Below are 26,404 nucleotides of genomic sequence, written 5' to 3'. Positions count from 1 at the left end.
TGTTATTATTGATCATACTTATTTTTTTTTCAGTTATTTTCTCAGACTTCGTAATAACGTATTAAGATTTATTTATGTATGTATATATTTAATTCAAACAAAAAAAATTGTCTTATAAATTCACATAAATATATATTTTTTTATAATTTTGTTTTTATAAACTATATAACTTTCTTATCCATAAAATCTCGTTAGTCCATTCAGAGTGATATGTACAATTAATTTCATGGTGACATAAATTGAATCCGGAATTGAGCATAAAAATAAGATAATGTCTTCGAGAATTTGAAAGATTTATAAATATAATTAATGATATATATATATATATATATAAAACAAATAAATTATTAATATTAAAATTAAAATTAAATACAAACTGTTTTACTAATTGACTATTATTTTGTATTTTTGTAATATATAGTTTTATTTTTACACAATGATTTTTCGTAACACAATCATCCTCTATATTTATTTTTATACAATGTTAGTTTTTTTTTCCACGGATAACACGAAGCAAGAGACTATTGTCATATATTTTTTCCGAAATTGTCATATATATATATATATATATATATATATATATATATATATATATATATATATATATATATATATATATATATATATATATATATATATATATATATCTTCTTAAAAATTCTTTCTAAAGAAAAACTATATTCATGTTTCCAGTATGGACTTGAATTGGGCCTTTAGAAACATCCCCCTCCAAATTTGAAAGCCCAAACGAACTATGCCAAACTCTTCATTTATTGTTTTGATAATGTTGGATTTCATTGGCTTTATCTACCCAAAGTCCAAAAAAATAGACTTAGATGATTTTTTCCTATCTGTTTTGTATTGTTTGTGTTTATTACTTTGTGTGTATAATATTTCGTATTAATGTTTTAAGTGTCTCTATCTCTTTATTTTTATTTGAATAAAAATATGTTTTTAATAAAAATCTAAATAAAAATGAAAGTAATTCCCTTATGATTGATCATGGAACAAATACTTTATGAATAGGCAAAACTAAAAATTTAATTTCACTATTTCATTTATCATATATATATTTTTTTAATTAATGAGGGACTAACATACCCCATTACAAAAGGATTCTCGTTACAAATACAAGAACTTTAAATGATTATTATTATTTTTTATCATATAACTTAATTCATTAACTCATTTATCATATTATTCAATTAATGAAAAATGTTATCGAAGTTACTATTTATCTTGGACATTTAAAAAAAATAGGTTATTTGTGTTTTAAGTTCTTTAATTAATAAATTGTCTTTTGTATTTAATAAATTAATAGTATTTTATTATTAAAATTAATAAAATAAATAATTTGATAATTAAAATTATAATAATAAAAATTTAAAAATTGTATAAAAAAACCCACATCAAAGTAGCTCATTTGAGGAGGTGTTTTTTTTTTTTTTGTTCTTCAATAAAACTCCTGTTTGATTAAAAGTATAAAAAAAAATTGATTTTTGTTTTATTTTTATCAAATTACCGTTTATATCTATATTTTAAAAAAGTGAGAAATAATTTTAGTATTTTAATAAATAAATATATTGATTAGATAAATAATAAAATTGTTAAATTTTAAGATCAATAATTAAAATTTTATCAATTTAACTGTGTAAAAACTTGTTTGATGAAGAAAATTTCTTTGATGGCCTTTGGAAAAGTAAAGAAATATTAGTCAGGTCAAGTCAGGCCTTTGGCAGAATCCCAATATATATTGCACTGTCTTTGCATGTATGAGTAGTCAGTTTGACCATCTGTACATATTGAACGTTACTATTTCTTTATTATTAATATTATTAAAATAATCATTATTTACCATCAAAATAAATATATAAAAAAAAAAGCAAACAAACTTTTGTCACCTTCCATAACTTTACCTCGATAATTTAAATAACCCCCAAAAAACTGATTCGCATGTTCATGTAGCATGTGGACATGTTTCCAAACTAAGGCCTCGTTTGATTCATTAGCAATAGTATTAATTCTTTTACAATTATTATTTTCTTTTAAACTATATTAAAAAAAAGACAATTTGATAATAGAATCCAATGACATGTTCATTTGAATGTGTACGGTAAACAAGTTAATTTTAAAGATAAAAAAAACCTAATTAATTTAGCTGCTGGTGAATGAGATTATTGATTGGTTGATAACAATGGAATTAATAAAGAAATGGTTCTAATTCGGAATAATCTAGCTAGCCAGCTACCTATAACCGTATCTACTTAAGTAATAATTAAATGGTACGTACATATAACATTTTTATTCGGTTCAATAATTTAATCAAAATTAGCAACACAATCAATATATTCATTGGGCAAACTTTGTATTCTTTTGGAAGCATTATAACGTGACAGAGACCTCATAGTCAAATTTCATTAATTTAGTGTAGAAACACCATTATTAATTCTCTAACCAAGATTTCTAACTTCCATTTATTTAGCCAATGAATATCCTCCTATTACTATAAATAATAAATAAAGTACATTTATATCTCTCAAGTTTCATTTACTTCCCCTCTTCATTATTTTGTTATAATCTAATCATTTACTTACCTAAAAGGAATGAGTAAATTTTGTGAATAGTCCATTTTTTTTTTTGAAGGTTTTAACAAACAAGGTCTTAGATTCATCTTATAATGTGTGTGGTAAGTAGATGTCTCGTGATCTTTTATTTTTATTTTTTTATTAGTGGAGGAATCTGGTGTGAAACAGAACACAATAACAGGGGAAAGAGAAAAAATGGTGGACCGTCAATTTTCAGGGGGATTGAGTTCACGTGGGGTGGGTCTTATCATAACGGTCAGCCGCTTTGCTAATTCCTGCATGACATGATCAGATTGAACCATTCTATCTTTTTATAAAAAAATATTATCTACAAATTTGTATGTTACTTGTACATTATATTAGTACCTTTAGTTGTTATATCAAATGCCCTTTGAGGTAACTTAAAAGTTTATTTATTATTATTTTAATTAATTTAAGGGTCACAAATAACTGTTTACATATAGGAAAAATTCCTGTCTTGCTCATATGTTCATTCTTAATTGTTTATATATAGTCTCATGTTTTAATTAGCAACATTAGACTATTGCATAGTGATATTATAAAAAAAAATCATACTCCTAAAATAATATGTATACTTATCTCGGTTGCTTATTCAAAAATAAAATATTTTAATTTAATTAAAATAATCAATTTATCCTTGAACTTTACTCAAGGCTATAATATTTTTTTACTCAAATAGTCACAAATGCTATATGATGATTGTTTCTACCCTGATAAGTAAGATTAAGAATGTTATTATGAATTACCATGATTACATTTACATTTTAATGTATTATTATTATTTTAAAACTAAAATTAAATTTCATGTCATTATTTAAAAATAATCTGGTAAAATAATATTGCTTGAGAAAAATAAACTTTATGTGAATTATTTAAGTAATATTACCTAAATATTATTAATTATTTAATATTCAAAATAAAATAATGACAAATGAATAGTTTAATTAATGATTTATTGGTGAGATTGAAGACATTAAATTATTTATTTCATAATGTTTATAAACAGCCTCTTCAAATAATATATAAAGCCCAATTATAAACAATGAAACTTAACCACTCAAGTATATGTAACCGTAGTAAGTGGCTAGAAATAGAAAAGGGAAAGTGTATTTTATTTTTATAATAAATATTAATATTATTCAATATAAAATAAATAATAATAGAGCAACAAATAATGTACAGAAAGTGACCATTCCCAATTAAATACTCAGGTTTAACTGCTAAAAGAGAAACCCCAAAAAATAAAATATATTATACTCTCTTAGATTCAATTTAGTTGATTCAAACCCGGATCCAGACTCGGGACGACTCAGTGTGTGCCGTCTCCCTTTTGCATTTTCCGGATTCTCCGCGGTAACTCAGTACATACTTAACCCATTTAACAGTGGGGTTAAAAAACAAATAACGTAGACAGTGAAGTCAAAAAGAGAAAAAGCAAAAAAAACCCATTAATTATCAATGGTCCCAAAAACTCACTCTTCATTCCGTGTAGATAACGATCTCGGACGAGTCAATCAGGTCTATTTTTTTTTTTCCAACCCGGTCGTCATTTGCCCTTTGAAAGATTTGCCCTTTGGAGTGTGGATCATCACCAAAAAGATTCGTTCTTGCAGCTATGGAGTAACGGCCGACATTCCGGCCATATATCGACGTTACTCCGAACACCCACGTGGCATTGCGTTTGAAACTCCTCAAGATTCAAGAACCGGGTTGATTTGCTAGAATCGGACCGGTTCAAGTGCCAGAGGATCTCCTCAAATAGTGCTTCGTCGCAGGGGATCGTCAACGGACCGGAGTTATTGAAACCGTACTCTTCTTCAGCAAGAACCAGTAGTCTAGTGAAGATGGGATGGTTCAGGTAAGCCGCCCGGACAACAAATCGACGGCCGTTGGTACCCACACAGACAGCGACGTGGCCAGCCGGAACATCGGACGGGAGGCGGCAACGGGAGGCTAAAGCTGCTTTCTTTCTCCAACGGCGGAGCATCTGGCGGAGTCTGACAATGTGACGTATCTTGCTGCAGGCCGACATCTTATTATGATGAACAACAATGGAAGATAGAGAGGTTTTTGGTTGCAGAACGATTGAAGAAGATGAAGATTGGGGTTTCCAGAAGTGCGATATGTGTTGGATTTATAAAAAGTTGGGAAAGTAAGTAACCTTCGAGTTTGAGATAATTACGTTATTGACCTCCTATTTCAAGTTTGAACGGCATCTCTTATTATAAAATGTAAGGTACTATTATTTGGTATGTAATATTATGATATTTGATTTTTATTATAATGAAATCTAAACTTATATAAATATAATAAAAATAAACATATTATTTAGATTAAGATATTAATAGAATATTATATTATAATTATTGATGTAAATAATATTTAATATAAGTGATTTTTTTTATAAAAAAAATTGCATTTTAAGTAATTTCGGAACCAAGATTCCGTACTGATAAAGCATAAAATGATATGTTGATGGCTTTGAAATTCGAATCTTTCTTTTGCAGTGCAACAGAGAAGCTTTCCGTGGTACTCAAGGCCTTGTTTGTTTTCTAGTTTAAAAAAAAAATTAAACATCATTTTCTCTATTCTATTGTAATATTTATTAACTAAAATTAAAATATTTTCTATATAAAAAAAAGTATTTAGTTTATCATTATATATTAATTTATTTTAAGGAATTTTTACATAGAAGTAAAAAAAAACTTAATTATTCAAAATAAACCCGATCACAGTTTTACCATTAATCCAAAAACTATTTAAAAAAAAAAAAATCATATGTACTGAACAAGGTCTTGATACGTGGAAACTTAATAAGTTATTTTCCAAAATTCATTTATTAAGTTAACTATTTTCAATCAAAAGTGTTTCCTATGATGAGGATTATTTAAATACTTATTTAAATAAGTAATTATTATTATTTTTTTATAGTTTTTATTAATTAATTTATCAATTAAATTACAAAAATATAAAAATAAATTATAATTTTTAATTATAAATTACTTCTCTTTCATCAAATTTCATCAATTACCCAACTTTTCAACCTTTAGGACGTAAGTTTTAACAATAAAATGAATTTGAATCCAATGTTCTCGAAACCAAGCTAGTTAGACAGAGACTCCTATCGGTTGGCTTCACTCTCTTGGGACCAGTCCATCAGAAAGAAGTTGGCTTCAGAACCGGTTTGTTGGCTTCACCTCTCCGGGACCAGTCTAGCCTGTGAAGGGAGATCAGGACCTGTGGGCGGAAGCTACCTGTGAAGGAAGAAGACCTGTGGGCGGAAGCTACTGTTATCTTGTTTTCTTCCTTCACATGAGAGATAGACAAATTGTGCACTTAAGACGATGAAATGTCATAAGAGAAATTATTTAAATAATCTTAATCCAAAAATATTTTTTTTCCTCTTTCTTTAATAATTTTTTTTCTCTTATCTTACCCTTAAAATATAATAAATCTATATTTATTTATATGTTGACCCGTCCATAACTTAAAACGGTTAAAAATAAAATAAAAAATGCTATAAATATGTTTCAAACTCGCAACCTAACAAAAACAAGTACAACTCTTTAACCAACTAAGTTAATAACACGTTATACTTTAAATTTAACACCAAATTTGATGAATACATGTCATTTTTAACTAACTAATCTATATATGTATATATAATTATGCTTAATTTTGAAAATGTCCGGATTGCCGGGTCAAAAACTGTGCTTAATTTGAATATATATATATATATATATATATAAGAGTAAATGGATATTTGAGTCGGATTCTGAGTTGACCCACCCATAAACTTAAAACGGTTAAAAATAAAATAAAAAATGCTATAAATATGTTTCAAACTCGCAACCTAACAAAACAAATAAACTCTTTAACCAACTAGGCTAATAACACTTTATATTTTAAATTCAACATCAAATTTGATGAACGCGGAATGTTGTAACTAGGGGTGGGTCGGTACGGTATACCTTAGTGTTTTATCCATATCTTATACCTTACCTAAAATTTTGGTATGCAAAAAATGCACCTTTACCTTACTTTGATTTCGGTATACCTTAATTTCGATATACCTTAATTTTGGTATACAAAAATTTTATACTTTTACCTTATCTTGATTTCGGTATACCTTAATTTCGGTACGGTATCGGTATTATACCTTTGATACCTAAAAAATATATTAACTTTAAAAAAATCAATTTCATCGATAAGGTAGAGATGACATATATTGAATAATATTTCAGTATAATTATATTTTGATATTATTCAAAAAAAAATTATATTTCTATAATTAAATTAATATCAAATATATTTAATTATTTTCTTATAAGTATTATATATATCTATATATATTTGAACTTATAAATACTATTTCGGCATTTCGATATATATCGATATACCAAAATTTTAAAATTCTCATACATTTACCGTACCAATAATTTCGGTATAGTATCATACCTAACCTTATTTTTTTGTATACCTTAAAAATCGATATTTTCGATATATTACATTACGGTATTTTCGATATATCTTTAATATCAGTAATTTTTCTCACCCCTAGTTGTAACAATATATTTTTATCCGTGTGCATCGGATAAATTAAATAGACTTAATTATTTTATATTTCTAATTTATTATATTATTAGAGGTCGGTAATGTTTGAGATTATTTAAATAATTTTAACATTATTAATTTTTATTTTATTTTACTATTTTATTTATTATATTACTTAATTTATTAATTAAAATATATTTGATTTTAAATCATTATTATTTATTTTATCTTTATATATTTTTTAAAATAGTCCATATATATTAATATATGATGAAAATTAGCTTAACAAAAAAAAAGTAGGACATGATAAAATATAAAATTTCAAAAATATGAAATTATAAAATATATACAAACACGCTATTTAATATTCGGGTCACAAATCAGATTGGACACGGGTCTAAGTAAGATTTTGCTCGGGCTCAATAGATTTAGGCGCACTTGGTCAACACGAATAGGAGATTCTCAATCGCGCATGTTGCTTCTCGATCGTAGACCGTGTCTGAATGGTTTTCTCGGTCGAAAACTAGGCTAGACTAAAATCTTCGATCGGATTTCAAGATTCCTCGATAGGAAGGAGGGGTTGACTTGGTTTTCTTGGTTGAAAATCAGACTAAAGCAAAATCATTGGTCGAACTCCAAGAACACTCTCAGAATTTGAGATTTTGATTGGAGATTCCATCCTTCGATATGAGGCATGTGAAGTTTTTATCTAATAACAATGATTATTTGTAACATTATCCCGATCGATGTATTAATCAATCGAAAAGATGTTCCATTTGATTCGAATAGTTTTTTTACAAAAAAATGGAATTTTAGTTTTTAAGATTCAATTGGGTATAAGAGCTTAACAATAGTTTGCTTATACATATTAAGATCAAATAAAACCAAACATGAATATTAACTATTTGTTCAGACCAATTTAAGAACTCAATTTTTTCATATTTTTGTATTTTTTTAGTTTTTAAACTAGATCCAATACTCTTAACATCACTATTCAAGTTTTTTAAACCGCAATTCTTGATCTATAGCTCAAGAATAAAAATCCGATTTTGAAAATTTTCAAAATCAAATTTGATTGTTTTTTATTTAGATTTATTTATTCAAATTGGCTTCAACAGAAAGTTTCGAAATGATCTTATAATCGTTTTCAAATCAAGTAGTATTCAAACCTGGTCGAACTAAATTAATGTAAAAATTTCAATTTAAATATGTAATTGGAGTTGAAGAACACTCATTAACTCTTTATGAAGCCGAGATAATCTAGAAACAAACCTAAGAGCCTTAACAAAGTTTCTAAAATTAAAAAAAAAAACCTTAAAAAATTTATTGTGGATTTGATAAGTATTGGATTAGAGGGCCAGGGTTCATCTCCTCTAATTCGTCTTGGTCGGAGAAAGCTATTTATAGCCTCATTAAATCGAATGTGGATACAAGACTATTAATTGTTAATCTGTTCTTGATCAACTTCATCCGTTTAGGCAATGATCAGGTCTATGATCATATGTGAAATGATCATCAAGTTTGAATCATCCAATTTGTTTGAGCATTGACGTAGTTCTATATTTGAAAAATCAAAAATTACAGCGGATCATTATTCTGTTTGTCGTGATGAAGAAGACGATCCAGGGTTGAAAACGATGTCATTAAGGGCTAATGCGTGAACGCTTGGGCGTTCCGTCAACGTTGGGCACTCCATTTTCATTATGGCTAACGACGTTGAGGCGTGTTAATATATTCGGTGTTGCACGAAAGCTTTTTCGTACTCTTGTGGCGGGCAAAGCGGCTTAATGATGTTCGTTGGCTAAGGTTTAGGCGCCTTTGTGGTCTGTTGCAACTGTTTTCTTTATTTTCGAATGTACTGGATCACGTCCCTTTTCTAGCCTTGTAGTTTGTTTGAGATTGATTTTTTCTTTATTCTATTGTTTTTTTTTTCAATCTAACAAATATTTAAATTGACACAAATATTTATTTTAATACTTTTAGGACTTTATAAATAATTAATTTGGATTTAAATTAATACAATATTTATCTCAAATTATTTATTTAATTTATTTGTGTCCTTAAAATTAATTTGACATAAAATAAAAATAACATTTATCTCAAATAATTTTATTTTTCTTGCCCTATGTTTTAATTAATTGAGATTAATTAATATAATAATTAATTCAATTAATCATTTCATCTCTGTTTGGTTTTGATTTGAATTATTTTGAATTTATTTATTTAAAATAATTATTTTAATATTTATAAATTGAGTAGGTACAATTGTTAATCAGAAAATAAACGAGATATTAACAGAAATATGTATTTCTATCAAATATGTATTTCTATCATATTAGTAGTCTCAATCCATATTTCACATGAATTACTCAAAAACTCGAACATCATCCCCTAATAAATCACAATCATACTTCACAAAAAATAAAAACTCTAGATACTAGTAAATAGATAATGTAAAAATAAATGAGTGGATCACCTATTTATTATTTTATTATTTTAATGTTTTATATTAATAACATTTAAATATTCTATCAAAACATAGTTTACTTTAGACCATAACTTTTTAAATAATTGATTGTAATTGATTTCCCAATGTCTCATTTATTATTTATATACATAGAAATGTTGGTAAAGGGGATGATTTGACCTAATTTGATTTTGGAAAAATAATAATTTTTTTCTCTTTTTACTCTCCTCAACTTTATCATTTTTCCATTTAATGATGTAGTGACACGTTATTCTTTCTTCCAAATTCTCTACTTGGGAAAGAAAATTGGGAAGGAAATGATGTGACTACATCACTGGTTGTAAAAAAATAAGGAAGAAGAGAGAAAAAATTTATTAATTTTTTAGTCAATCAGATCACTTAATTTCCTCTCAAATTCTCTTCCTCAATTATTTATTTATTTATTTATATACATATATATATATTTAATAAAAAAATATTATTTGAGTTTGATTAAAATAATTTATTATAGTATTATTTTATATTTGAATTTTAATAAGATATTTTTGTATTATATTTGATTATTTTACGATTAAATGGTTATAATGATACTAATGTAGTAAAAAATTCATAAAACTAAAAAAAAAATTGAATCCAAGATCAAACGAGCTATAGATTGAGTGAATAAATTAAAAGGATTATTTGACTCAATATTATTCGAAAGTACCTAACCAATTAGTTAATGAGCTAAATAAGTTGAAATTGGGTTTCGGTGTGAAATAGTACAAACTTTTTAAATTTAATAAAAAAATATATATTTGTTGATAAGTTTGACCATAAAGCTGTAAATAAAATCTGAATCAAACTAACCTTTACTTGGATTTTATTTTCCCTTATTAAATATTAGTATATATATAATAATATTTTAATAATATAAAGGCCAATAATTTGAAGTATTTCGCTCACATTAATAGTAATTTATGTACTTTTTAATACTTGATTATTTAATCTAAGCTAATTTGATTTTCTAAATCTCTTTTTAGACGGAATTGTGAGGAATTTTGTGATGAGTTGTTTGTATAGTTTGAGATTATTGAACTACTTTGTTGCAATTAATGAAGGAGGTTAATATTTCCTTAACTTATCTTTAATCTCTTATAAATCATTCTTGTATTGTGTTTTAATCGTTTGACTAAGTTTATAAGCTTATTGTCTTTAAGTGATCGGAAATATCTTGTGATGCCTTTTATTAGGCTGGGTAATGCTAGAAGCTTAATTTTGTTTCCTTTCGATTTCATTGTTTGTTATGAATTTTTATGATTGACCTAGTTGAAATTTGATTGGTAACTTTTTACAAACATTATAATAATTTGTTTGTATTAGATTCAGTTTCAAAAGGCTATAGGTATATGCGGACTCCACAATATCCACTAATAATACAAAAGACTCTTCTCTTCAATTCAAAATCATTTTAAATTAAAACAACATCAATTATATCTCTTTCTCAAACTTCTCCTAATAAATGTCATATACTCATATATTTCATAATGAATAATAATTAATATTGTTTTTCAAAGACTGTGCTCCATTTATTTTTAAATATTAAAATATTATACACTGTCATTTGATTGGTAATTAAGTAGACTAATAAAGCGCACATGCCTGTAAATATATTATAATATTAAAAACGAATAAATTTGAGAATATATAACATATATTCCTATATTATAGAAAATTTAAGAATATATAATTAATAGTTCTATAGTATAATAAAATATTAATAATATTTTTATAATTAAATATATAATTAATATTATTATAATTTAATATATAATTAATATCCTATCTTATAGTAAACTTTCGATATATATTTATTTAATGTTATTATATTGTTACTTAAAAATAGACTTTAGAATATATTTATTTAATGTTATTATATTGTTACTAAAAATAGTATGAAAAAAATATTATAATTAAATATATAACTAATATTCCTATATTATATAATATATTATATTATATAATGATGAAAAAGTCAGAGGAGGGCATGACCGGCATAGAGGGCACTGCCCTCTTTTTGCTTCTATCTCTAATGCAAAAAATGAAAAAAACCAATGACCTGCCCTTTTTCCACGCTGTCCCATGCGGGCACAGGTCATGCGTTATATATAACTATCACATTTCTCTTTCTCATTTATTGAAGTTGGAGAGGGTTGAGATTAATATTAGCCTTCCATTTTTTTTTTTTCAAATTTGTTTTCATATCTTAATTTATCATTTTGTTATAATTATATAAGGAGATTGAATATGTAATCATATTTTAGTTTTCAAGATTACTAAAAATCTAGAGATGAATTTCATTTTAATATATAACAGATCAGCTAGTAAAACTATATAGTAATTACATAGTACACTTTTAAAATTGCTGCATGGACATTAACTATTAAGTTTATATATATATATGCTTAGTTAAAATAAGTAATTAAAAAATAATAATAATAATAAAATATAGAGAATTTCATCATCATCTGTCAGCACACGAAGTGGATGTTCAATCTCTATAAACCCTACCACATGGTTTACAAGTGAAAACACGTTACTTATTTTGTTTTTTATATAAATATATTGAATATATAATATTATAACCCATGTGAAATGATGCTTTTTTCTCTTTTATAAGAAAATGTCACAATGCAGCCAAAGGTAGTTAGTTATATATAACTGATTAATTACACTTAATCACTTCGTATAATCAAGCACTAACCAAATATATCAATTTTAAACTTGTTTAATTAATTAATTCATCTCTAGTCTTTCTGGGAACAACAATATCTTAATTGTCTGATTAGCAAAATCTAAATGTCCCTGATACAATTAATTGATACTGTCTAATTTTTGTATTAATTATAATTAGATACATATATGTTTAAATTCAACCTCATTTTTAGATCCCTTGTATAGCGGTGATTTGGAGTACATTTATCTTAGATTGTATGAGGCTATAATTTATATATTCTCCTTACATAAGAAATTACTTATCTTTAGTATTGTTTTTAATTAATCAATGTATAATAAAAATGATATAATTCGTTTAAGCAAGCATAATAAAAAATAAAATAAAAATAAAACACTACTAAACAGATTATCAATCATGTACATTCTCAAGAAATAAATGAGTTCTAATTTTATTTATCTATTGACGAACTAACTGACTATATTGACTTCTTTTTTTAAATGATTCATGTATTAATTATAAAATATGAAAGTCCTTTAAAACGCTAAATAAATAGATTTTCATGAGATTTTTTTTATTTTTTGATATTCTTGTAAGTAGTCTGGATTATTGAGAAACTATGTCATTGTCAAAAGACGTGATATGGAGAACATAATCCTTCTTGTACCTCACTCCACTCTCCGGATAAGCATTTTTTTTTTTAAAAAAGCTTCAATGGTGATAAGAAAAAGGGTAGAAAAAGTAAATCACCTTGTCTAATTTGTGAGCCTCTAAAAAAACATAAGAACTCTCCTTCACAATAATTACAAATTTGGACATTGAGAGACGCAAAAATATATCCATCCAATCCACTTTTTAATCTGTTAATGATATTAAACAAAAATTCACAATTGACTTGATCATAACAAAAACAATTTATGTCTTTTGAATTAGCCAAAACGCATAAAAAAAATCTATCGTTCTGTGATAACAATATCTTCTCCTTAGAAAGATATAATCCTATAGAAGAACAAAACCAAACTGATAAACTTGAAATTCTTCAAATCAATATCTATGAGAATACAATAAGACTAATCAACGTAATGTTACCACCTTTATTTGTATATAAGAATTTACATTAATTAAATTTAAAAAATAATGATTCCGAATAAGTTAAATATTATATTGAACTAAATTCTTTTACAATTCGGCAGTAAAAGTCCCCCAGCACTAATAGTCCCCCAGTTGTTAGGATTTAAGGATCACAGTACCATTTATGGGCATGTGCATGGAAACATAGAAGATTGAATGGGATTCTTGTTGTCCAACTCGAACATGATTGGTGGATAATAATGGATCTTTAATCTCAACATAAACAAACAAATTTTGTGGGCTCGACATAATTTCTTGTGTTGCTTTTTCTGTTTTGTTTTTCAAGGGCTAATGTATCTAAAAAAGATTTGAGGAATATAATCTATATCTAATGTTGCATCAATATTCTCAATGAATACAAAGCATCTACTCGTTTTGCTTAATTGGGACTGCCCAACAACTAAAAACACTCAGAGAATCCAAGATAGTTTAAATGAAGAAAGAAAGAAAAATCTTGACACAAATTATTTAATATTCGGTGTTATGTTCGATTTACATTGAAAAATATATATTCAACCGAAAATAAAGAACAATTTCCACATTTGACTACAACTATCTCTTAATCTAATCTAAGTCTGTTGTTCGTATCATCAATTTATCATTTTGTTCTAAAAAAAATGATTTGAGCGTAGATCTAATCATTGATATTAACAAGATAAAGAATTATCTCATTGTTAACTTGTTCGCATTTAAATAAAGGGAATTAAGAAAACGACTACACATAGTTGGATAACTTGATCTCATGCAAAGAACTAGATATTTAGCATTGAAGGAAGGACATAATGGTTACGTAAAAACAAATTTGAATCACCATTATGGACCTCCTTAATGGTGTGAGCGATTCGATTTCGTAAGTTTATTGATCGAAATGCACATCTAAATCGTTGACGTTGTTTGATCGGTTAAAAAATCGGTTTCAAACTGTCGATTTAATTCATTGACAAATTTATTAAAATAAATTAAATATATGTCAATAACAACTCATATATATTTTCACAAATACAAATATTAGGAAAAATTCAGTAACAATTAATAATTCAATATCATAATTTAAAAAACATAAAGCATTACACTAATTTTTTTTACTAAACATCGTATTAAAAATAGTCAACAATTATAAAATTAAATTTATCTATTATTAATAATATTTAATATTTTTTATAGTCTATTAACAAATTTTTAAGTTCATAATATTCTCATCATTGAGGATTTAAAGTTTGATTTTTGTTCTCGCCTTATTTAAATATATTACTTTTTAAATATTTGGTCGGTTGAAACGGTTTGAGTTGTTTAATAACGTTAAACCGACAAACCGAACCGTTGAAATCGATTTGATAAAATGATAACCGTAATGAATTTGATTTGGCTGATTTATTGATATTTGGTTTAGTTTGAGCAATTTCGGTTTGGTTTGAATTGTTTGATTGGTTTATTTAACCCTCCCATAAGAATTTTGAACTGCACGTTGATTTAATCACTTTTGAGAATCTCGATTTGAATGAGGTTCGAAGTTATTTTAAGACTTGTTTAATTTAGCATATATTTTCATAAATTTTAAGACTTGTTTAGAGTTTAGGATTTTAAGTAAATTTATTAAAACACAATTATACATTTTTCATGTTACCTAGAATAATCAAAATATGCTACTTAAGTAAGTCACCTAACATCATCATGATTAAAATCAGAATCTGATATTTGGATGGTCGAATTATTCTCAAATTATTATTGATGCTTTTAAAAAGGAAATAAAAATAAAAATCAATAAAGCAGGAACATCTCCCCTATAATTGACATGATATAATAAAAATAAAAAATAACATTATATATAAGCCACTAATATATCAACCCTAAAAACTTTATTTATTATTGAATCCCCTTGTCTCTTTTACAAATTTTGAAATAATAGCTCAATTTTCTTTCTTACATCACTTACTTGAAGGAATCCCTATTATGTTACAAAATCTCTCTATATAAAATTTATTTATTACTGTTTAAAATAAATATACGGTTTTTAACTGTAATTAATTAGATTACAAACCCTTAAAATGCCATTTTCGATATCTAAAAAACAAAACAATCATATATCTCATAAATTTAATTCTTTAGATATATGCAGGATTTGTTGAGCATTAAGACTTTTTTTCATAATTAAGATAAATTCGTCTATTTGGCTAAATTATTATTTAACAAAAGAAATCCATATATATTGACAAATTTAGGACTCAGTTGAAGACAAACCTTTAAAGTTTAAAATAGTTCAGAGCTATTTTGACGAAGGGTACTTTGATATTTTTTTTTATATTCTATTCTAACAATTAAATTACTTAATTAATAAATTAACTAAAATGTTAAAATACTCTTATTTAATTATATTAATTTTAAATATAAAATGATATTTTAATAATTCTATCTTAAACAAATTTCAAATAATCTATTTTTTTTTTGTATCAAATTAAAAACAAATCATAGAAGATTAAATAACTTAAAAATTATTTAAACAGTTGTATCCACCTTGATAAAAAGAAAAAGAAAATAAAAATAAGAAATGCCAGTCACTGTTTCCAAAGTCGATATCCGTGGGGGTACACGGTTTTAAAACCGTACTGCCCTAAATCAACGGTTTCGTTTCGGCGCATTTAACGGAACATTACCGCCGTTAGCTAACGTCAACAAAGTAAATGCTGACCTGGCATCCCATGTGGACTATCCCCTTCCGCCTGCAATTGGGTCCCCAATATTAAGACCAGTTTGGACTAAACTAAAAATTAATTCAAAATATAAACCAAAAACGATTTAGAATATAAGAGAAATCTAAACCCTAGACTAAAAATGAGAAAATATTCTATCAATTTAAATTTAAATTTAAGGTAACTAAAATTTTATAAAAAAGGTAAATTGTTGAATTATATATAAAAAAATATAATTATTAAAAGAAGATATGATATGATAAAAGTTACTGTTCTTAAAAATGTTTCCATGCGCTCATTATTAATAAAGCTAAAGGTGGACCACCATGCGTAACGCGGGACCCAATAATTCCAGCCTGTCAATTAGCACTTTACAGTTTTATTCATAAATATATTAATTGATGATCAATGGGATATCTTTAATATTATAAATACAAAATAATAAATTAATTTGTGTTAATATATGTATTATCATGTTCAGTTTTATTTTTGAAAGATAAGTACAATTTATATTTTCCAAAAAAAATTAATTGAGATTTATTTTTGAACAATATTCTTTTCAAATCGAACTATTTTAGTGAATATTTTTTATATACAAATGAAATTGATAGAGATTCAAATGTCAAGCTACTGCTATAGTAAGAGTAAATTTTCACATATTTAATGAAATGTGTATATATACATAGTTGAGAACTCAAATTTTATAAATTTGTGCATTTTTATTTATTTAAAACATTAAAATGTAGTTGTAAAAATACTTAACTGTATAGGAAAATCTAATATTTTCACATATTATAACATCAAAGTAAATGTAATAACCAAACATTATTGTTTCCTTTAACAAAACTTGATTTATTGTATTGAGAAACTGGTGATTTCAAAATAGAGTGTTGCAAAACAATTAGTTGATCAATGACACTGTTATTTTATTGAAAATATATATTATAAAAAAAAAAATTAGTAAACTAATAATAGTACTGTTGTAATTTATTTATATATTAATTTATTAAAAAAATATTTTAAATCCTAGGATAACTTCATTGACGAGATTTTATGCAGTGACTTGATCTCAATAACTTTCATAAGGGACATTATTACATTTTTTTTTTAATAAGGTTAGGCCGATTGATCTTTATTGAAAAAATTTATGGGAATCTAAGATGCCTAATAAAATCTCTTTTTTTGGTTGGAGTGTTATTAACGGCGTAATTGTCATTGACGTTGATGTATGAAAAAAAAGCATGATTATTGTGAGTCGTTGTCGTATTTGTTATAAAGAGGTTGAGACAACTTCTCATCTACTTTTACATTGTATGTTGTTGCAATTATATGGAATTTTTTTATGGAATTTGACTAGAATACAATGAGTTATGTCGGAAACTGTTAGTGGTTATTGGGAGGCATAGATTGGGGCGACTAAAAATGCGAGACTTAGAAGATGTGTCTTTGTTCCCGTAATTTTCTGGTGGATTATCTAGTTGAAAAAAATTGAAGAACTTTTAACATAAAAAGTAAGCCGTTAAGGATTATTCACAATGTCATTATCATGACGATGTCGGAGATTAGATCCAGAAAACATGTGAATTCGTGTTGAGATCTTATTGTCATTCTTGAAGATTTTCGAGTCAATTAATTATTATAATGTAATCAATTTGTACATAACTTTTTAATGTCATTCTTTTATCGTTGTGCTTAAATATGTAAAAAAACATTATAGAGACTTTGTTTCATAATCAAGTTTTACTTTTCTAAACAAAACGTTATGCGTTGACAAAATATGGATAATGTTTATGTGAAGAATTACTACAAGTTGTTCACTAAAATTATTCCATATAATTTTTGCTGTGAACAACTTTGGATTCAAAGATTACATCAAATATCTCGTTTTTTAGATTAAGCGTTATTCACGATGAAATTGTTACGAATGCTATTTAAATGAAAAAATATTGTATTATGGTTAGTCGTATGTTACGAATATGTTGAATCGTCAACTCACTTACTTTTGTATTGTTGAGAGGTGACTAGTATTTAAAGTCTTTTGTGAAGTATATTGTTATTCATTAGGTGTTGATTGAGTCTTTGGATAGTTGCTGAGAAGTTTCGATTAGTGCGGCTGATATGACATACCTACATATTTGAGTTACCATCCCAAATATTTTTTGTGAACTATCTGGTTGAAGAGAAATCGTCGAATTTTCAATGACCGTAGTCGTCTAATTCGTATCATGAATAATACTATTATTTTGACGCTTTCTGAGATTCGTTCAGAAAAGTTAGTAGAGTCTGTCGAAGAGTTAATGGTTTTTTTCGAAGATTTACGAGTTCGATAACTTATTCAGTACCATTTTTTTCATATCAATTTTTTTTATCGTTGTGCTTAAACAATTTTTATTAAATATATACCGACTTTTTTAAAACAAAAATTAATTACATAAAATAGATTGGACTTGTTCAACTAAGCTAAAAGCATATTGAAAGAATAGAAGAAGTCATTCTTAATTAAAATAATAAAGACTTAATAATAAAAAATTAAAGGGATAGTAATGGGTAGAATAATAGTTTATTTTTTAATTAAAAAATTAGTTTATTTAATAATAAAAAACTTAAAAGAGACTAACTAGTCTGTTCTAGGTTCAGATTTTTATACTTTTAAATGAGTTGTACAATCTAACTTATTCTATATAATATTTGCTTCAACTATTTTGATCTCTCTATCATTGCTCACAACAAATATAAATATAGTAACATTAATAAGAATAAACTAGTTGTATCATTTTTGTTTAATTTGTAGATTAAGTGCCAAAAAATATATAATAGTTGTAATCAATAAGAGGACAATTTGAACTTTTGTAAGTGTAAGACATGATTAAGAGTATAGTATATTTTTCTCTCTGCGAAGAAAAATTATATTATTTTTACTTAATTAAACCTATATATTAAGTTATTTTTATATATGGAATGGTATGGGCTAGGGGCAAGCCATTAGGCATGGTGTTTGTGTTTTATTCGATCCTTCCCAAGAAAAATGTGTACTATAACTTAAGCCATACTCCTTTTCTATATCTCAACTTTCAATTTTTTATTATGTTTGAGGATAAGTTTATTTTAATGCGTTCTCTGTTTTCTTAAAAAAAAAAAGGCAAAAAATCTTAAAAATCAATTGTTCGAAGTCATAGTAGCTTAAAAGTTGAATATTAGAGATTCTAGTTTACATTTAACTTAAAATGCCAATTAATTAAGAATGTATCAAAATATATATTAAGAAAAATGATTCTATGAAAATTTTAAATTGAAGTGTGTGAAAAGGGTTTAGACGGCCACATTTAACATTTTGTTAATGAAAATAAAGGATTTGTCAAAAGTTAGTTAATTAGCATTGAAAAATGAACAAAGTAGCTTGTACGTAACAATTTAATGGGGAGTTGTAGTCATTACTCACTTGTAGTAGTAATTAAAACACCACCGTAATTAAGACTTTTCCGACCACTCCAGATTCTAAGCACGTTGGATTTATAATTGTTCTCATCTAATTTTTATTTTATAAAGAGTTTTTTCATTATTCCAATAATATTTTAAATATAAAATATTCATTTACAAATAATACAAATTACAAATAATAAAAAATTCCGTCTAAAAAATTGGAAAGATAATCTATATATTAAATTGTATACAGCAAATTTGTAAAACTTAAAATTTCAATAAAGAAAATCAATCCATCTTAATTTTCTTTAAACTAATTCTAACGATTAGTGAAAAAATAAAGTAAGCCGAACAAACCAATCATTCGGTGTCGAAAAAATCTCTACTGAAATTCAGAACGACAATGAAAATTTTCATTACCCGTTTATTAGTAATCCACACCAAAAAAATGTTATATAATTTGATAATTGAATATATATATATATATATATATATATATATATATATATATATATATATATATATATATATATATATATATATTTATTATTAATATATAGTCAAAATAAAGAGAAATTTGTAAATTTAAGGAAGGATACATGTAAGGGCTTCCAAATTAAAAACTAACTTAAAAGCTCTTTATTTACCAAAGAGAAAACAACTTTATTTACTTTAGTGCTAAGAAAAAGATGTACTACTTAAAAAAAACATGACTAAGATAATTTAAAGATGTGAGCCACAACAATAAAAAAAAAAAACTAATAATATTATTTAGATTATAAAATTTTGGGACGAAAAATTAAATCCGAATAAATAAAACGTGGAACCGAATAAAATATAACACTAACTCAAATTTGAGTGATAAAAGAAAAACGAAGCACCCTCAAATGTTAGAAAAAACATGAGGACCCAATAACAAAATGATTTTTAATATTTTTAAAGACGATTTTTAAATTGTGAAATAAGAAATATAAAATGGTTAGATTTTTTAACTTAAATTAACCATTATTCTAAGTTACAAGAATATCATTGCTTAATTTTATTGGTTCAATTTTACCTTAAAACCTTTTACATTTTAGAAAATGTCATCATTATGGAATATATAATTTTTTTTTTAAAATGTTCATGTATATTAAAATTAAAATAAATCGTTTAAACACATGGAGCATGACATTAAAAGGAAAAAATAAGAAAAAACGGTACTATAAATAAGTTATCAAACTCGTAAATCCTCGAAAAAAATAATTAACTTTACTCTACTAACTTTCCAGAATGAATTTTAGAAAGCGTCATAATAATAAAATGATAAATATACGAATCGGACGACTACGATCATTGAAAGTTCAACGATTTTTCTCCAACTAGATAATCCACCAAGAATTAATTGGGATGATAATCTCAAATATATATGTTTGTCATATCAGTCGCAATAATTCAAACTTCTCAACAACTACTAAAAAATTTGAGCATCACTCAATGAATTCTAGTAATATTTCACAAAAAAAATTATAAATACTAGTCACCCTCGACAATGCAAAAGTAATGAGTTGTGGATTCAACTTTTTCGTGACACATACGACTAATCATAATACAACATTTTTAATGCACATATAATCCGTAAGAATTTCAGCGTGGATTACGTTAATCCAAAAAATGAGATATTGGATGAAAACTTTGGCTCCTAAATTTTTTCCAAACAAAAATTATATGAAACTATTTTGTTTAGACGGGAACACTAGTCCCATAATTTTATTATGGGACGAATTCTCCATGATTAATTAATCTATTTTTATATCTAATTTGGTTAGAAAAATCACTAAAAATAAATATTAATGAACACAAACTCAAAATGGATTGTGATTAAAAATAATGAACTTTAGTGACATTTTTCAGCTATGGTTACAAATTTTACTTAAAAAATAAATAATAATGTAGTAATCAATTGAGTATGGGTTCGTCAAAGTGTAATTAATATCTATTAAGAGGACACTTAATTATTGCCTTTCAATGAGATCAATTCAGGGACGTGATAAGGAAGATGAAAGTTAATTAACATATAGATTATTGCTAGTAATTAATCTCATTAATTGAAGATGAAATTTGTTTGGTAGTTAGCGTGGCCTTAATTAATAATTGACCTACTTTTTCTTATCTTTCTTAATATATTTTAAATATGAATTAAATAAATAAAAAAAACAGCTGGTTTAATTAATATAATAATATTAATATGTTTAATTAATTAATAATGACTAACCTATTTAGTTATTTAAACACAATAAAGAAGTGCACTATGATTGGCTAGCTAATTAGAAATTTAAGATTCACATAAGCAGCCATTAATTAATTAATTAATAATTAGTAGCCTTAGACTTAGTTGAGAGAGTGGTTACTCTTACTGGTGATAGAAGCATAATAATAATAATAATAAAGACTGAAAATAAGGTGAGTTTTGTCACTAAGTGTGTCTGAATTATTGCGATTATAAAATTGAGAGCTGCACATGGGAGGAAGATGAAACTTTCATAGAATCATTCACCAACTTGAACTAATTAGTGGGAAATCGAATCATTAAGACTTACTAACTTCAACATCTTTAGAGAAGTAGTAGTAGCTATTAGGTATTCAAATCATTTAGAACAACCAACCGCCCTCTCGATTTATTGACACTTATTCAAATTGAATACTCGGATGATCGAGTATAATAACTAATGTCTTAATGGTTATGAATTCAAGTCTTATTACTCAAACTATTTAAAAAAGAAAGAAAAAAGAAGTTGATTCTTTATCAACATCTGTTAACTTTCATCATCATTCCTATTTTTCTTAAGAAATTGAATGTGCATATGTACACTACAAAATAACTCAATTGTTGGTTATGTGGGTTCCCAAAATAATATTTCAAAAGCCCAAATGAAAACCAAACATGAATCAGGATGAGTATGGGCCATACTGGACTTCAATCAAGCATCTAGTTTGGACAATAACATTTTCATGCTAATGGGCTGTACTTTTATTTGTTATATGTTAAATTTAATTTTTAGGTAAACTGATTTAAGATAACTTTATTTATTTCCAATAATAGACTAAAGAAACTTAAGATATGTAAGTGTTAAAAATAATACTTAAAGTCTCTAATTCAATTTCTAAGAAGAGATCACATTTCCTACATGTCTGTTCTTTCAAGAAACAAAGGTAGTTTAGTTGTCACACTCGCTTGCTTTAAACAAGTGCGGAATTAATCTATGGGCAGAAACAGATATAATAAAATAAGAAAGTTCAATATGATATAAATAAGAAACAACCCTTTTTTTTTACCACGGCACTAAAGAATGGCGAATCTGAAATAACTCATAATAAGAGTGGTGCTTAGCGGTTGAGGGCGTTTGAAAAAATGAGTCAAAAAGCTACATAACGATTTTATATTGTGGATCATTCTCGTTATTAAACAAAATCAATCCATTAAAACAGTTTATTTCTATAACTTCTCTCAATTCTAGTATTTTTGTGCTTAAGCACCTGGCACGAAGTAGGCGTATCCACAGTTGGGTAGCCGTTTGGCAGTTTCTCAAACAAGATGTCGCAATTGTCCGAACTCATTTTCACTTAGTTCTTTTTATGTATTTTATTAATGCCCTTAAATGAGAGTGGAGTTATAATGGTGACCAGCTCTTTATACTAAACTAAAAATAAATAAAATTCTCAAATGGGCACACCATTAACATAAAATAGCTTACATTGTTTTCATTTTCACTTTTTACTTCCTAAAGTTTACTAAGCCATAGAGAGACACAAATAATTGTATATGAACATTTGGTATGTGAACATGGGTTGTTATTTTGGTTGTTATTTCACTGTCTTTGTTTCTTTTTAGTTTGAAAAATTGCAAGATGGGGAAAAAGTGAGTGGAAAAGAGGTGATGGCCTGGTTTGATTCCAAAAGTCAATAGAGGGATAAAGTCATGGTTCCGTTCGAACCACTAACAAGTAACAACAACAAAAATGGTCACAAATTTTTAAGGTCATTATAGTATTAGCTAGGTGTAACACAATAAACCAATTACATGTTAGAAACGAAACCAAACAAAGAGTAGTTGATAAAAATGAAATAAAAAAAGGAATTATACTTTACTCATTCTGATGAACTGGTAAAGCTGCCTAGAATTCCGGCCAATAGAATGGAATTGGATTTTAATATCATTAATTAATTGAAATTATAACATGTCTTTTTCTACTGCTGAAAGCAATTTCTCACCCATCATCATCAGGTCCATCCCCTACTACTACTAGCTATAAATCATACATATGTACCACTAATTTCATAAAAGTAACAAAACATTTTATATATTTTATTTTCATTTTAATAATATAACCAAATATTAAGAATAGAGATAAATGTAGAGACCTAATTGATGCATGAAATGATAAATGTATATATTTTACAAGTATATACTTTTTTATTTTTTTGGTTAAGTTCGATAAGAATATATAATAGATATGAGTTCTGTTTTAAGTTAGTATATATTAAATTAAAATAATATTATTATTTGGAAGAATAGAAGAAACAAAGTGTAAGGGGATGTCCCCATAGAAACCAACATTGTAATACTATTTGCAGTGTCCCCTCGCACCACGCCGAATTTCAATGGCCCCCACACAAATAAATTAATACAAAATCAATAATTCTCTTTTTGTCCATTTTCAAATTAATGCTTCACTTTTTCTTTTCTTTTTCTAATGTATTAATTAAATAAACCAATGGCAATATACGAGATAATAATAATAATAATCTCAATCATTTGTGTGTTCCTTCGTAATAATCATTTTGTTTGATATTAATTAATAGGCAATAGATTTAAGGCCTTGATTTGTTGTATTTTTGTAAATAAATTTGAATATATTTTTTTTAAAATAAATATTTTATTATTATATATTAATACCTGTTAACCTATTTTATAGAAAACTTACCTCCTAAAAATTGATTTATAATTTTTTTTCAATTTAATTCTCTAATTCTAAAAAGAAAGAAAAAAAAGACAAAACTCACATTCACCCACATTTATTTTATTTATATTTTATTTTCTTCAAACTCATTCTAAAATAATTTGAAGTGCACCCAACTCTAATTCATTGATCAATTGTTTCGCTGAATTTAATAAAAGGCTTATAATAATTTCAGTTTTAATGACTTTTTTTAGTTCAAGTTGCGAACTACATTGAAATTACACACATTCATATATATATATATATATATTTGATGTGTATTTTAAGCAAAACATTTTTTCTATCTTGTCAATTAAAACTATAATATAACTGAAATGTTTTCAAATGATTTCCCATTAAACAAGCTCTTAAAGATAGATCTTTCCGTCATATTTTTTTTCTTTTCCAAAAATCATTATTTCGTTCAAAGTGGAGAGCATACTATAGTATAGTAGTGGATGTAAAATGTCAATGTCACAATAAGAAGAAGTCAAATGATTCATGATCCCTATCATTATGATTCATGATATATATCTCATGCTGTGGGGGCCACACTTTAACATTCTCTCGTTTGGTCCTACAATCCTCCGCTTTACGGGACCATTGGATTTGGATGATCTTTCACACCTCTCTTCACTTTCCTCTAACATGTTTTTCTAGGTCTGCTCAAATTTACCTATTTATTCAAAAGGAATTTGTAATTTGTCTTCTTCTATTTACTACTATTATTTATTTGAAATCCAAAATATTCGATATTCTATAAGACTATATTAGATTTATCTAACATTTGGTTTTTAATGGGCATTAGATGTTTGGGACTCTTCCTTGATTATACAATATCATAGAAAATGACAATGTGTCATTTTTAGTCTTTTGATTAAGTGCCAAGTTTTAAGGATTCTCTATGATGGGCACCTTTTTTTTACTCACTTTTCAACCAACCAAAGTATGAAATACAAAAAGAGCAAGATGCATATATATTGCCCTTAACATGCTTGAATGCTATAAATTTAATATTCCTTATTTATTTTTTGAAAATAATCTGAAATGTAAGAGTTCAAAAAATAAATTTGATCTGTCTTACAAAAAAAAAAATAGAGTTGCTTTATTAAAGAGAGAGGGAAAATAACACATTTGGTTATAAGCGTGTGTCAAGTCTTACAATTTTTCAATCACTAGCCAAATGTGGAGAAGTGCAAGTTTCTCATTTAAAAATAAATAAATATAAATGAAGTAACACATTGATAGAGTACAATATTTTGCCTTATAATTTAAAGATACTTAAATTTTGACAAATTATGTGAAGACTTGTTTTAAAGGTTTTTTTCTTAGATATATCATAATTTAATTGTGTCATTCAATAGGATTTATTTTTATAAACAGGACATCACTGGTGGACTGAATTATAAGGAAATGTCCAAGCAAATTGAACAATTAAGTGTAAAAAAATAGTGACAACAAGTCTAAGGTAAAAAATATTAAAGCATTAAAGGTTGAAGGACAACTTTATGTATATTTAGTAAATAATCTTTTACTATAATTACAATTCACACAATTTTAAGTATATATATTTTTTTTTTGCAAACTAGACTATTTTTGTTTCTTACATTTGCTTACACGGATATTTGTTGAAATTTTCACATTGAGGTAGAATTTCATATAGACACAATTTCTAATAATTTTATTGATTGTTTGAAGTATTGTGACTAGATTTTCAATTGCAATGAAATTCAAAATTGCATTTCAAAATATTCTAGTTCCTTATTTAATAGTTGAAATTATAATTCTATTAAATTTTCAAATTCTACAAAAAAAAAAATATTTAATTTAGAATAAGCCTAATAAAA

At 25.9% G+C, this 26,404-nt stretch overlaps 1 protein-coding gene across 1 annotated transcript; it reads right to left on the bottom strand.

Annotated features, from left to right (window-relative positions):
• Positions 1-3,836: 3,836 nt before the first annotated feature.
• LOC124932389 (auxin-responsive protein SAUR50-like) lies at positions 3,837-4,705 on the bottom strand. The gene has a single exon (XM_047473006.1). The coding sequence runs from the start codon at positions 4,636-4,638 to the stop codon at positions 4,195-4,197; it is 444 nt and encodes a 147-aa protein (XP_047328962.1). The 5' UTR covers positions 4,639-4,705; the 3' UTR covers positions 3,837-4,194.
• Between the last annotated feature and the right edge of the window lie 21,699 nt (positions 4,706-26,404).

This window comes from Impatiens glandulifera, chromosome 3, assembly GCF_907164915.1.
Source record: "Impatiens glandulifera chromosome 3, dImpGla2.1, whole genome shotgun sequence".
NCBI classification, from domain to species: Eukaryota; Viridiplantae; Streptophyta; class Magnoliopsida; order Ericales; family Balsaminaceae; genus Impatiens; species Impatiens glandulifera.
Note: the sequence above shows the minus strand (reverse complement) of the source record. Positions and strands in the feature narration are given on the sequence as shown.

What these genes read in the sequence shown, in the direction of transcription:
- LOC124932389 (XM_047473006.1), bottom strand. Translation starts at nt 4,638, where the DNA reads ATGTCGGCCTGCAGCAAGATACGTCACATTGTCAGACTCCGCCAGATG.